General features: G+C 38.2%; 1 protein-coding gene across 1 annotated transcript in view; it reads left to right on the top strand.

Annotated features, from left to right (window-relative positions):
* The window catches only part of Dpy19l2 (dpy-19 like 2), a 119534-nt gene extending 115439 nt beyond the window's left edge, over positions 1–4095 (top strand). The window contains exon 22 of the mRNA XM_051197168.1: positions 3903–4095. Within this exon, the coding sequence (XP_051053125.1) occupies positions 3903–4053 (151 nt within the window). The 3' untranslated portion in view covers positions 4054–4095. The remainder of the gene's footprint in view (positions 1–3902) is intronic.
* The last annotated feature ends 9134 nt before the right edge of the window (positions 4096–13229 follow it).

The following is a 13229-nucleotide window of genomic DNA, read 5'->3' as shown; positions in this document are numbered from 1 at the left end:
GCCAACCTGGTGTGAGAAGTAAGTTCCAAGATAGCCAAGACTACACAGAGAAATTCTGTCTCAAAAACAAACAAACAAACAAGAGGGCATGAATTACAGTAGAATATGCTGTCAGTTAGTGGAAAGATACAAATGTTTCAACAAATCTTAAAAATACATCTGTTGGGAACTCTAGAGGTAAAAGTGCTAAACAGCTAATTTTATTTGATATAAGAAAAAAAGCTTGGAATTTGAAGTATATCAACAAAAAGCAACTAAGATGAACAGAATTTATCTAAAAAGATTTAAGAAGCTATTGCTGAGACCTGAACAACATAACCAAGTAACTGAACACGAGGGGAGCAGCTGGGACAGAGCTCAGGTCCAGGGAGAATGAGAAGCAAGTGATAAAAATTAACATCTGAAGCTGAAGTAATGTCAAAGTTTCTGAGGTCTGGGAAAGCCATTGACTGATAAAGAGATTCATTACAAAGTTCAGCATATAGGGCAAACCAAAAGAATATCAGAGCAAGGAACACTGAAACCAAACAGGGAAGGTCTGGGGGACTGTCTTGAGGAGAGAAGCACACCATGATGAACATTTGAATTCTCATCAGGAAGAGCCTCCTTATTTCATGCTGGAATGAGCAAACGAGTGAATAAAGAAGTAAAGAATTCTATTATTCAGTGAAATTCTGTCTGTACATGAGGGCCAACTGACAGTGCTCAGATCAATGGAGTTTAAGTGGCATCTTGCAAGCAAACCTCCACTTCAAAAAGGCCTGGAGTTCTCTACATTGTGGAGAAATGATCCCCAGTGGTGGCTTATATTGAGGTTTATTAAAGATCAGGAGAAAGAGATAGGCCAAATAGATGTTTATTCAGGGAGAAATAACTTACAACATAGACAGATGAGCACCAGCAGGTTCCTGGTCCCAAGGATGTCTCCGGATGTGTCTCCTGTCCCCGTGCTGCAAGCAACAGAGCTCCTGGTGCCCCTTCCTCAGATTAGTTCCCCCAGGTAACGTCAGCCCCAGTCTCCACCCCCAATGGGCGTGGTCTGTGCCACATGTGCATACAAAGTGAATATCTCACTACAGGCTTAGATGCAGGAAACACAACCATGTACTGAGAATTTGCACTTGTTAATCACTGTATTGTTTGTATATGAGAATATTTTAAAATTATGTGAAATAGAAAAAGACATGAACATATTTTGAGTAGTATTCATGGAAATAATAGTACAAAAAGAATAAATGGAAATAAAGACATTAATATATAAAATGTATGTATTTAAAACAGTTGGAATTACATTCCTTGATAACATGGAATAAAATTAGAAATTAGTAACAAGAAATATATCTGGAAAATGTCTAAATAATTATAATTTGGACAGTACAATTGAAAGTCAACTATAAAATCACAAGAGAAATTTTAAAATGTTTGAATTAATTGAAAATTAGTACAGCATGTCAGAGTCTGTTTGGAAAGAAGTATATGACTTTATATAAGGAGGCATAGAAGTCATCATGACAGTATGCATGAGCTTATCATCTCAAGTAATTAACAGTGAGTTGATCTCGACTATATTTTCAAGGGACAAGTGGGTTTATCTCACGAATGCAATGACTTAAATTCATAATGTAAGTAAATTAAAAGGCAAATCTCCATGATCATCTCAATAAACACAGAAAAGGAATTTAGTAAAATGAAGTACCCACTTACAGTAAAACTCTTTGGAAGCACTACGATGGTATATATGTTTGCAATTCAAACAGATCATAAACTTAACTGTAAATCCAAAAATATAAAACTTCTGGAAAAAATAAAAAATGAAAGAAAATAATCGGGACCTCAAGGTGGATTCCTTAAATCAAATATGATAAGCATGACACAAGACTGCACTAGTAAATGTAATATCCTTAAAAGTATAAACTTTTTATAAGCAGGATAATAATAGAAGATAAATAATAGAAGTAATATAATATAAATAATACCAACAAAGGATAAGTCACAGTTGGGAAACATTTTTGAATCATGTGACTAATAAAGTGCTTTATCCAGATATAGAAAGAACTCTTAAAATGTAATAAGAAAACAATACAAATGAGCAAAATACTTGGATATGTCAACAAGGAAATGTATGAATGGCCAAGAATTATGTGGAAAGATGCTTGATGTTGCTATCCACGTAACAAAGTGTACATTAAGCCCACAAGGAGATACCCTTAAACCAAACCACCTAATACAATGCTTAGAGTTGAAAGAGAAACTGAATATCTAAGTGTTGCTGACACGGAGGCATACCTATTACTCTCATATATCAGTTGCATGAAGACAATATGGTACAACCACTTCATGACAGAATCTTCTAGTCTTGTGAGAAACCCAACACCTGCTCTGTGAACGAATTTATTGGAGTTGAAGAGATGGCTCAGTAGTTAAGAGGACATTCTGTTCTTGAAGTTGAGCAGAGTTCAGTTCCCAGCACCCTTGTCAGAAAGCTTATAATCAATTGTAACTCCAGGTGCAGGGCTCAGTAGTTAAGAGGACATTCTGTTCTTGAAGTTGAGCAGAGTTCAGTTCCCAGCACCCTTGTCAGAAAGCTTATAATCAATTGTAACTCCAGGTGCAGGGGTATGATGCCCTCCTCAGGTCTCCACAAGGACTGAAACACACACACACACACATGAATAAAGTGGACTTAGGAAAAGCACCCATCTATTCTTATAATTGCATGCAATTATTCATATCAGCGTTTTTAGTAGGTACAACCTAGAAATAATTCAAATATCTATTAACAGGTGAATTAATTACTAAATACTACTGGATTACTTAGACAATATAATAACACTCATCAATAGAGGAAAGTGAACTCTCGACACATACAATATGGATAATAATTACATTTAAGAAAACAAGACAGACAAAAATACAAAGAAGGCAAAAATTCCAGAAAATACAAATCCCCAGTGACAAAAAGTGATGTACAGTTATGTTTTGAAAGGCATCAGTGGAACAGAAGAATGGAACTACAAAGAGCATGCATAAGCTGTGGAGAGAAAGCTATGCTCCCTGGGTACATAAGTGTATTAAAAGCTGTCAGATTGTAGCGTCTATGTGATGTATATTGAGTAATTATTGATAATTGTATATTTAGTCTAGAGCATCTGATAGGAAATAAAAACTTCTCATACTTCAACAATAAGGAACAACACAAATTTTGGCAAATTTAGTTAAGACATTGTACCAAAGAAGGTATTTTGAATGACCCATAACAATACTAAAATGACTGAAATTATAAAGCTTGGTCATCCCATATGTTTATGCAAATATAGAGCAATTTGAAATCATATACATTGTTTGTAGACATGGAAAACAGTACAGTCACTTTAGAAGATAATATTGAAGTTGCTTATCAAGTCACAAATTACACATATCACTCCACCCTACAGTCCCACTAAATATACCACCCTCCTAAAAAAAAGGTTAAAGAAAGCAACCTAGCTCTTTCTCTGCCTGGTTATGTCTGTCTACTAACTCAGGGCACTTTATGTTAAAAATAACAATATGAATCTCCTAAGGAATAAGGAATGTAATTAGCTCTCCTTTAATTTCTCAACAACAAGTTTTATGACTGGACTAGAATAGTGGTCCACAAATATAATTATATTTCATTTTGTAGGTAAACTATTTAAGAAATAAATTTCTTACTCCATATTTTGCATTTATTGTCAGCACATGTTGACTGGGGTTGAAAATGTGTCATGCTTCATTTTCTTTTACTTAATGGTTTGTGAAATTATGGTTTTAAGATTTTAAGTAGTTAAATCAATTAGCCTCTGGAAATTTAGAAGCTACTTCTTAATTTGAAATGCTAATTTATTTATTATGTCTATTTATCTATGCCACTTATCTTTCAGACCTGGTTGCAGTATGCTTGAAATCTGGGATGTGGAAGACCCTTCCAATGCAGCTAATCCTCCCCTCTGTAGTGTCCTGCTCAAGAATGCCAAGCCTTATTTCACTACAGTATTTCAGAATAGTATGTATAGAGTCCTGAAGATTAACTGAGAACAAGGCTGCCCATCATCTGTGGTGTAAAGATGAATGTCAGAAAAGGACACTCCGGTCTTCCAACAACAGCAAAAATATCACAAGCTTTACTAAGAGACACTTACAAGAAGATACGATTACCTAAGGTTGTCTGGTATTAACGATAAATGACTTCTTTGTTTACATCGACAGTCAGCCTGTAAGGCTTACATCATAAGTTATTTAATCATCTCAGACCTCATCAATAAACATTCATTTTAGAGTTTTGAGGGAACATGTATGCAAAATAACAATATAATTTAAGAAACCAAGGATAAGTAATTCCTTTTTGACCTAGCTAGGTGTGTTGCTTCAGGTTCCCTAGTACTTATGGGTCAGTCCAGACCCTCTGAGCCATGTAGAAGACTCTGAGGAACCTGATGGTGGGAGTGGCTTCTTCTCACAAGCCTTGAGATTACTGGCTAGTCCTGAAGAGAGAGATTTGATAGTTTTTAAGAACCTTTAAAAATCATTTCCAGTCCAAGTGTTTCTAAGCTCTTTGGTTTGTAATGATTTGAATGTCATGAAGATTATTAACTCAACCAGATAAATTTTGGCCGCTGATAAATTACCAAACCAAGCCCAATAGTTCTTAATCTGTCATTAGAATCCTGTTGTTTTCTTTTAATAGCAGGCAAAACAAAAATTACTATGGAACCAAATCAAATTTTGGACTAGGCATCAGTATAGAAAATCCAGCTAAATTTATCAAATGAGGTTTTCAGGTCCTAGATTGGGAATAAAGCAATGGCCTTCCCATTTCTGTGGTCCCTGACATGCTGAGTATAGTCTGTGTTTCAAGCCACCATCTTTCGTAATACATACATCTCAGTCCTCATTTGGTTTTAGTTTATGATGAAGATGGCATTGTTTTATAAATTTTAATCTCCCAGTGAACGCTATCTGTCATAAATGATTTTAAAATGACAATTATCTTGGAAGTAGAGTGGGTACATGCAAAGAGCAACCCTCTTTCTTTTCATGATAAGTTTTAAACATGCTAGGTGTTTGAATATGTATCTGCTACAAATTAAGCATCTTGGAGTTTTTATACTTATATTTTCCTTATATTTTTGGGCAACAAGAAGAGATGAGTCAATTTCACAGATTAGTTTACTTGTAATAGGTAAACAATTATATATAAAATTACCATAAAAGTTGGAAAATATTTTAATGTTGGACACAAAATAGCTGAGAAAGAATGCTGTATTGTGTTGATTTTAACATTTTTCAAGTAATTTCTTCTGCTGTGTGGAGCAAAGAAGATAAAAGATATAACATTCATTAAAGTAATATGTTAAGGATAATGTCACCATGGGGATATTTTAAAGTAATTACAAAATTCAACAAAAATGATACAAGCTATGTTAAACAATAAATTGTTCCATATGCATATTTTCCTATGAATTTTGTTATTTTCCTGTGCAATGCTTATTAAATCATTTTTAAGGTCCTCAAAGACTCTGTTTTCTTTTTTTTTTCATTCTTTCTGAAACATACATTTGAAATTTAAAAGAGTCCTGAAATTATAGGTTGCTGGGTATATTAGCTGTGTTTATACTGGCAGTAGTCTTCTTTAGCCATTACAATCATTTTTCCTGGTTTCACTGGGAGGCAATGTAAAGAAAGTGTGGGGTCTGAAATAGCATAGAACTGAGTTTGACTTCTGGTTTTTTCATACTTGCTCTATCACCAACCATTCATTCAATTCTTGAAAGGGCAATACTCAACTTCATATGGAAAAACAAAAGACCCAGGATAGCCTAAACAACCCTGTGCAATAAAGAAACTTGAGGAGGCATCACCATTCCTGACTTCAAGCTCTATTATAGAGCTATAATCCTGAAAACAGCTTGGTATTGACATAAAAATAGACAGGTAGACCAATGGAATTGAATTGAAAACCCTGATATTAATCCACACACCTTTGAACACCTGAGTTTTGACAAAGAAGCTAAAGTTATACAATGGAAAAAAGAAAACATCTCCAAAAATGGTGCTGGCACAAATGGATGCTGGTGTTTAAAAGACTGCAGATAGATCTATATCTGTCACCATGCACATAACTTAAGTCAAAATGGATCAAAGACTTCAACATAAATCAAACCACACCGAACCTCTTAGAAGAGAAACTCAGAGGTATCCTGAATGAATTGGTTCAAGAGACTGCTTCCTGAACATAACACTAGTAGCACAGACACTAAGATCAACAATAAATGAGGCCTCCTGGAACTGACAAGTTTCTGTAAGGCAAAGGACACCATTGACAAGACAAAATGGTAGCCCACACAATGGGAAAAGATCTTCACCAACAACATATCTGAAAGAAGGATGATTTCCATAATATACAGAGAACTCAAGAAGCTAGTCACCAAAACACAAATAATCCAATTAAAAAGTGGGGTACAGAACTGAATAGAGAATTCTTGATAGAGGAATCTAAAATGGCTAAAAGAAACTTAAGAAAGTTCTCAACATCCTTAATCACCAGGGAAATGCAAATCAAAACAACTTTGAGATACCATCTTACTCCTGTCAGAATGGCTAAAATAAAAAACACCAATGGCAACTTATGCTGGAGAGGATGTGGAGAAAGGGGAACACTCCTCCACTGCTGGTGGGAGTACAAACTTGTACAGCCACTTTGGAAATCAGTATTACAGTTACTCAGGAAAATGGGAATCAGTCCACTACAAGATCCAGCAATTCCACTCATAGGCATATACCCAAAGATGCACGTTTATTCAACAAGGACATCTGCTCAACTATATCCATAGCAGTATTATTTGTAATAGCCAGAACCTGGAAGCAATCTAGATGACTCTCAATTGAAGAATGGATAAAGAAAATGTGGTACATCTACACAATGGAGTACTACTCAGTGCGGGGAGGAGGGGGTGGAATCTTGAAATTCTCAGGCAAATGGATGGAACTAGAAGAAGCCATCCCGAGTGAGGTAATCTAGAGGAACGTGGCATATACTCACTCATATATGGATTTTAGACACAGAGCAAAGGATTACCAGCCTACAACCCACACCACCGGAAAAGCTAGGAAACAAGAAGGACATACATGGGCCCTCACAGGCGAGGAAAGGGACAAGATCTCCTGAGCAAATTGGGAGCAGGTGGAGGGGGAGTTAAAAGAAAGAGTTAAGAGAAAGAGAAGAGGAGAAGAGGAGGGGAGAGGAGAACATGAAGGAGCAGAAAAACTGAGGAAAACTGGGAAGAATAGAAAAAGAACAGGAAAAGAAATACCATAAAAGAGGGGTCCATTATATGTTTAAAGAGAAATTTCACAGTAGGGAAATGTTCTGAGACTTACAAGGATGAACCCCCAATTAACAATCCAAGCAATAGTGGAGAGGATGGCTTAAATGCCCTTCGCTAATAATAGGACTGATGACTGCCTCATATGCCATCCTTAGAGCCTTTGTCTAGTAGAGGATGGAAGCAGAAGCAGCACCCACAGCTAAACACTGAGCCAATCTCCTGGAATCCAGTTACAGAGAAGGAGAAGCAATTAGCAAAGGGGTCAAGACTAGGTTGGAGAAACCCACAGAAATAACTGATCTGAACAAGGGGGAGCTCATGGATCCCAGATTGATAGCTGGGAAGCCAGCATAAGACTGACCCAGACCCCCTGAATGTGGGTCTCAGTTAGGGGTCCTGGGGAGTCTATGGTACCTTCTACAATGGAACCAGGATGTATCCCTAGTACAGGAATGGATTTCCAGAGCCTATTCCCCATAGAGGGATACTCCCTTAGCCTAGAGACATGGGGGAGGGCCTAGAGCTACCCCAAATGATTTGACAGACTTTGATGTTCTCTCATGGAAGTCCTCTCCTCTCTGGAGAATGGATGGGGGTGGGATAGGGGTGTTTGTAGGGGGCATGGGAGGATGAGAGGGAGAGGGAACTTGGATCAATATGTAAAATAAGAAAAAATATTTTTAAAAATAGAATAAAAGCACAGATAAATGACAACGATGCCATTCAAAATTTGGAAAACCAAGAACAACTCAAATCCAAATCAAGTCAACAGCAAGAGTAGAAATTAATGAAACAGTGACAAACAAAACAAAACAAAAATAAATGAGAATAAGAGCTTATTCTTTTAATATCTCATACAATGCATCCGAACCACAGGCTCCTTTTCTGCCACTATTCACAGTGCCTATACTTTGCCACAGATCCATTCCTATTGTTTTCCTTTAGAAAAAAGCAGGCTGCACAGTGATATCAATCAAGTATGGCATAAGGAGATGCAATAAAACTAGGCATGAACCCTCATATCAATGCTGGATGAGGCAGCCCCATAGGAGAAAAGGTATCTCAAGAGATGGTAAAAGAGTCATAGACACAGCTCATTCCCATTCTTTGGAGATCCACAAGAACACAACCATAACTTGTATGCGGAAGACCTAGGCCAGATCTATGTGAACTCCTTAATTGCTGCTTCAGTTTCTGTAAGCCCCTATGAGTCCTGCTTACTTGATTCTGTGGACCACATTCTCTTAATGTCCCCACCCCTCTGGCTCCTTATAATCCTTCCTCCCCCTCTTCCTCAGAATTTCCCTGAGCTCTTCCTAATGACTATGCGTCTCTGCATCTGCTCCTATCCATTGCTGGATGAAGCATCTCTGATGATGATTATGCTAAGCTCAAAAACCAGAATATTATTCAAAACCATTATTATGCTTATATTTTGAAGTGGTTTCCCTATTTCCTTCATCAGTTTCAGAGTTTCCAGTATTACTTTAATGTTTTTGATCTATCTAGAGTGGACTTCTGTGGAAGGTGTAAGATACAGATCTAGTTTCGTCCTTCTACATGTAAATATCCAGTTTCCCAGCACTGTTTGTCAATGAGGCTGTCTTTCTCTAATGCATTTAAAAAGAATTTAGATTATAATTGTAACATTTCTCTCTTCCCTTTCCTCCCTCCAAATACTATCACACACCCCTCCCTTGTTCTCCTTCAAATTAATGGCCTATTTTTCATCAATTGTATTGCAGTAATAAATGTATATGCATATATATTCCTAAATATAACCTGCTCTGTCTGTATAATGTTAGCCTTGTATGTTTTCAGGGCTGACCTATTGGTACTGGACAACCAGTTGGTGTGCTCTTCCCTGGGAAAGACCACCTCTCCTATTCCCAGCTTTTCTCAATTGCCTGTAGTTCTTTGTATAGGTTCCACGCCTACTGGGTTGCCTCCTCCAGCCTTAAAATGTGCACAGGTTCCTAGACTTATTGCAACTTGATATGCCATTTTGGTTGGTATCTCTGGAGGCCTGCCTTTTTCCAAAGATAAAGGAGGAGTGGATCTGGGGGAGAGGGGAGATGGTGGGAAAGGACTAGGGGAGGGAGGAAAAACTATACTGGGATATAACATATGAGAGAAGAATTTTTAAAAAAGATTCTAGTTTTAAAGAAATCATGCTAACATTTGACAAATGAAACTTCATGATATTGGAAAGTCTCCATACTGTAAAGGAAGCAATCAAGTGGGCATAAGAGTGCATAAGATTAAAAACAAGACAAAACAAAACAACTAAACAAGAATTCAGGAAATGATCTAATAAAATGAATCCAATCTTTCTTTGTGTGTGTGTTTTTATTTTTTCATTTTACATATTAACTCAAGTTCCCCCTCCATTCCCTTCCTCCTACACTGCCCCCCCACTTCTGTCCTTCCTATCCCTATCCATTCTTCAGAGGGGGGTAAAGCCTCCCTTGAGGAGTCAACAAAATCTGGCACACCAAGTTGAGGCAGGACCAAGCCACCTCACCCCCACCCCCCCATCAAGGCTTAGCAAGTCATCCTACCGTAGGAAATGGGCTCCAAAAAACCAGTTCATACACCCTGGATAAGTTCTGACCCCACTGCCAGGTTCCCCTCCCCCAACAGATCCAGCCACATTACTGTCACCCACATTCAGGGAGCCTAGTTAGGTCCCATGCAGACTCCAGCTGTCAGTCCAGTCCATGAGTCCCCACTAGCTCAGGCCAGCTGTCTCTGTGGGTTTTCTCATCATGATCTTGACCCCCCCCCCCTTGTTCATATGATCCCTTCTCCCTCTCTTCAACTGAACTCAGCTCAGTGCTTGAGTGTGGGTCACTACATCTGTTTCCATGAGTTACTAGATGTTGGTCCCATGATGGCAATTAGGGTAGTCACTAATCTGATTATAGGGGAAGGCCAGTTCAAGCACCCTCTCCACTATTGCTAGAAGTCTTAGCTGGGGTCATCCTTGTGGATTTCTGAGAATTTTCCTAGTACCAGGTTTCTTCCTATCCCCACGATAGCTCCCTCTATCAAGATATCTCTTTCATTGTTCTCCCTTCAGTCCCTCCCCTAACTCAACTTTCTCAATCCTTAATATTCCTACCCTCCATTCCTTCCCTTCTACTTCCCCTCCCAGTTTACCCAGGATATCTTACCTAGTTTCCCTTCTTGGAGCTTGCCCCTGTTAGGTTCCTTCTTTTTACCTAGTTTCTCTGGAGTTGTGGATTATCTGGTTATCCTCTGCTTTATGTCTGATACCCCACTTATGAGTAAGAACATACCTTACTTGTCTTTCTGGGTTACCTCATTCAGGATTTTTTTTCCTAGTTCCATCCATTTGCCTGCAAATTTCAAGCTGTCATTGCTTTTTTAGGTTTTTGTTTGTTTCCCACTGAGTAATACCCCATTGTGTAAATGTACCAGATTTTCTTTATCCATTTTTTGGTTGAGGGGCATTTAGGTTGTTTACAGGTTCTGACTATTACAAATAATGCTGATATGAACATAGTTGAGCAAGTGTCCTTGTGGTATGATTGTACATCCTTTGGGTATTTCAGGGTCTTGAGGTAGATTGAATCCCAATTTTCTAAGAAACTGCCACAAAGTTTCTGCACAAGTTTTCATTCCCAACAGCAATGAACCCAATCTTTCTTAAAAGATGAAATAAAAATGGCCAATAAAATCCAGGTAGTAGTGTCGATGCTTACCTTTAATCCTAGCACGAAGGAGCCAAGCTTGGTCTACAGAATAAATTCCAGGACAGGCTCTAAAGCTATGCAGAGAAACCTTGTCTTGGAAAACAGAAAAGGAATGTAAAGAAAAAAAGAAAAATGACTAATAAATGTAAAAATATGTTCATTTTTATGAGCCCTTAGGGAAATGCAAATGTACACTACACTGAGATTCCATCTCAACCAAGTCAGAAACCAGTGAGGAGGGTGTAGACCAAAGGGAACTCTCATGAACTTCTGGTGGGATGTGATCGTATGCGCCACTGTAAGCACTGCTGTGGAGGGTCCTCAGAAAACTAAAACTAGATATGTTATGTGACTCAACCATTTGACTCCTGGGTATTTAATGAAGATGTTTAAATCAGCATGTCACAGAGATATTTGCACATCAAATATTTATTGCATCACTCTTCAAAATAGCTGTCATGGATCAAGTTTGGTGTTCATCAACAGAAGGATGGATAAGGAAAATATGATATATGTGTTTATTGACAGCTTGAAGCTTCTCACCATCCAACACTTCCTCCTGCTCTGTTTTAACAGCAGTCATCCCTTCCCAGGTTGACCTTACCATCACCTACCCCAGTCTTCCATGAATTTCTCTGACATCCCAGACATGATGCCCATCAGACACTTATGTATTTCACACCCTTGCTGCTACATTGTCTGGAAGAATTATTTCTCTGTACCCCTGTTGGGGGTGGGGGAAGCCCTTACACATATGAGATGCCCACCATACCTTCCTGGACAATGTTTTGAGTTCTTGAGGTGCACAGAGCATAATAAGCATGTCTATGGAAAGTTAAATGTTGGTGTTGAAATTAGCCAACTCCAGATATATTTAAATAAACATTGGCTGCACTCTTTTTATATATTGTGAAAAAAATTATAATCCAAATGATAGCTGTAGCTTATTCTCTGTATTTGAATTATTTACTACATTATAAAAACTAGTTTTATTCCCTTAAAAATAAGTAGGAGATACCCTTCTCCAAAGGAATTTGTAACACAAAAAATTATCTTATGTCTCATTAGCACCATCTTATGGCTGTGAGTCGTACAACATTTGTCATGGAGTTACATGGAAAATACTGTAAAGAACTACAGGAACTCAAAACCTGAACTATGCTTTCTCAGTCCATGTGATTGTAGTGGCTAGAAACATCCCTGGTTCTTCTCCCCCGCCACCCCAAACCAGGTCCTTTCCACAGTTTCCTTACTGGATCCCATCCACCCCCACCCCCCATAGCCTACCCCCGCCCCTGCTGCTAGTGAGAACCTTAGCTGGTATAGCCACATAGGAAAACAATGTAACTATAGATCAACAAACTGAAACTAGAACTATTGTGTGTCCAGCCATACTCCCTGGTATTCATGCTAAGCACTGTAAGCCCTATCTTAGAGATGCTTGACCACCCATGTCTACTGCTGCTTTATTTCTGTGGCTAAGAAACTGAACCCACATAGAATAAATCAGCAGAGAAAATGTAGTCTGGAAAACTACAGAATCTTATTCAGCTGTGCAGGAAGATGAACCACCGACTTTGCAGGAAAATGGATGGAACTGGAAATTACTGTGTTGAGGTGAGATGAGCCAGGTTCAGAAAAGCAGACTGCTTCTCTCTAAGCAGAACCTAGATCCTACATAGTACATGTGTATAGTGTATGCGAGGGACAGGACAGGTCATGAAATTAGAAGAGGACCATAAGAGGAAGAAAGATTTGCTGCAGGGAGGTGAGGGGAGGGTAGAACACCTGAAACATGATTGCAGTAGAAGGGAGATAATTGGGCAGGGATTAGCAAGTGGGAGATGGGATAGCTAATCAAAACGAGGAAGAAAATCAATAAGGACAAAATATATATGAAAAAATAAAATACACTACTTTGCATGGCTTTTTGAAAAAGCAAAGCTAACCTTTAAAAAATATATAATTATTCATTTTATTTTACATGTGTTTTGCATGCATGTATGTCTGTGTACCATGCACATTTGTGCTACCTGTGGAGGTGAGAAGGAGCTTTGAATGCTGAGGAACTGGCATTATGGATGGATGTGAACTACCATATGGGTGCTGGGATCAGAGCAAGTGAGCCTGACTATAGAACTATCTCTTCAGAAGTTTGTATGGC

Source organism: Phodopus roborovskii, unplaced genomic scaffold (genome assembly GCF_943737965.1).
Source record: "Phodopus roborovskii unplaced genomic scaffold, PHOROB, whole genome shotgun sequence".
Lineage (NCBI taxonomy): Eukaryota > Metazoa > Chordata > Mammalia > Rodentia > Cricetidae > Phodopus > Phodopus roborovskii.
This window is presented reverse-complemented; position numbering and strand designations above follow the sequence as displayed.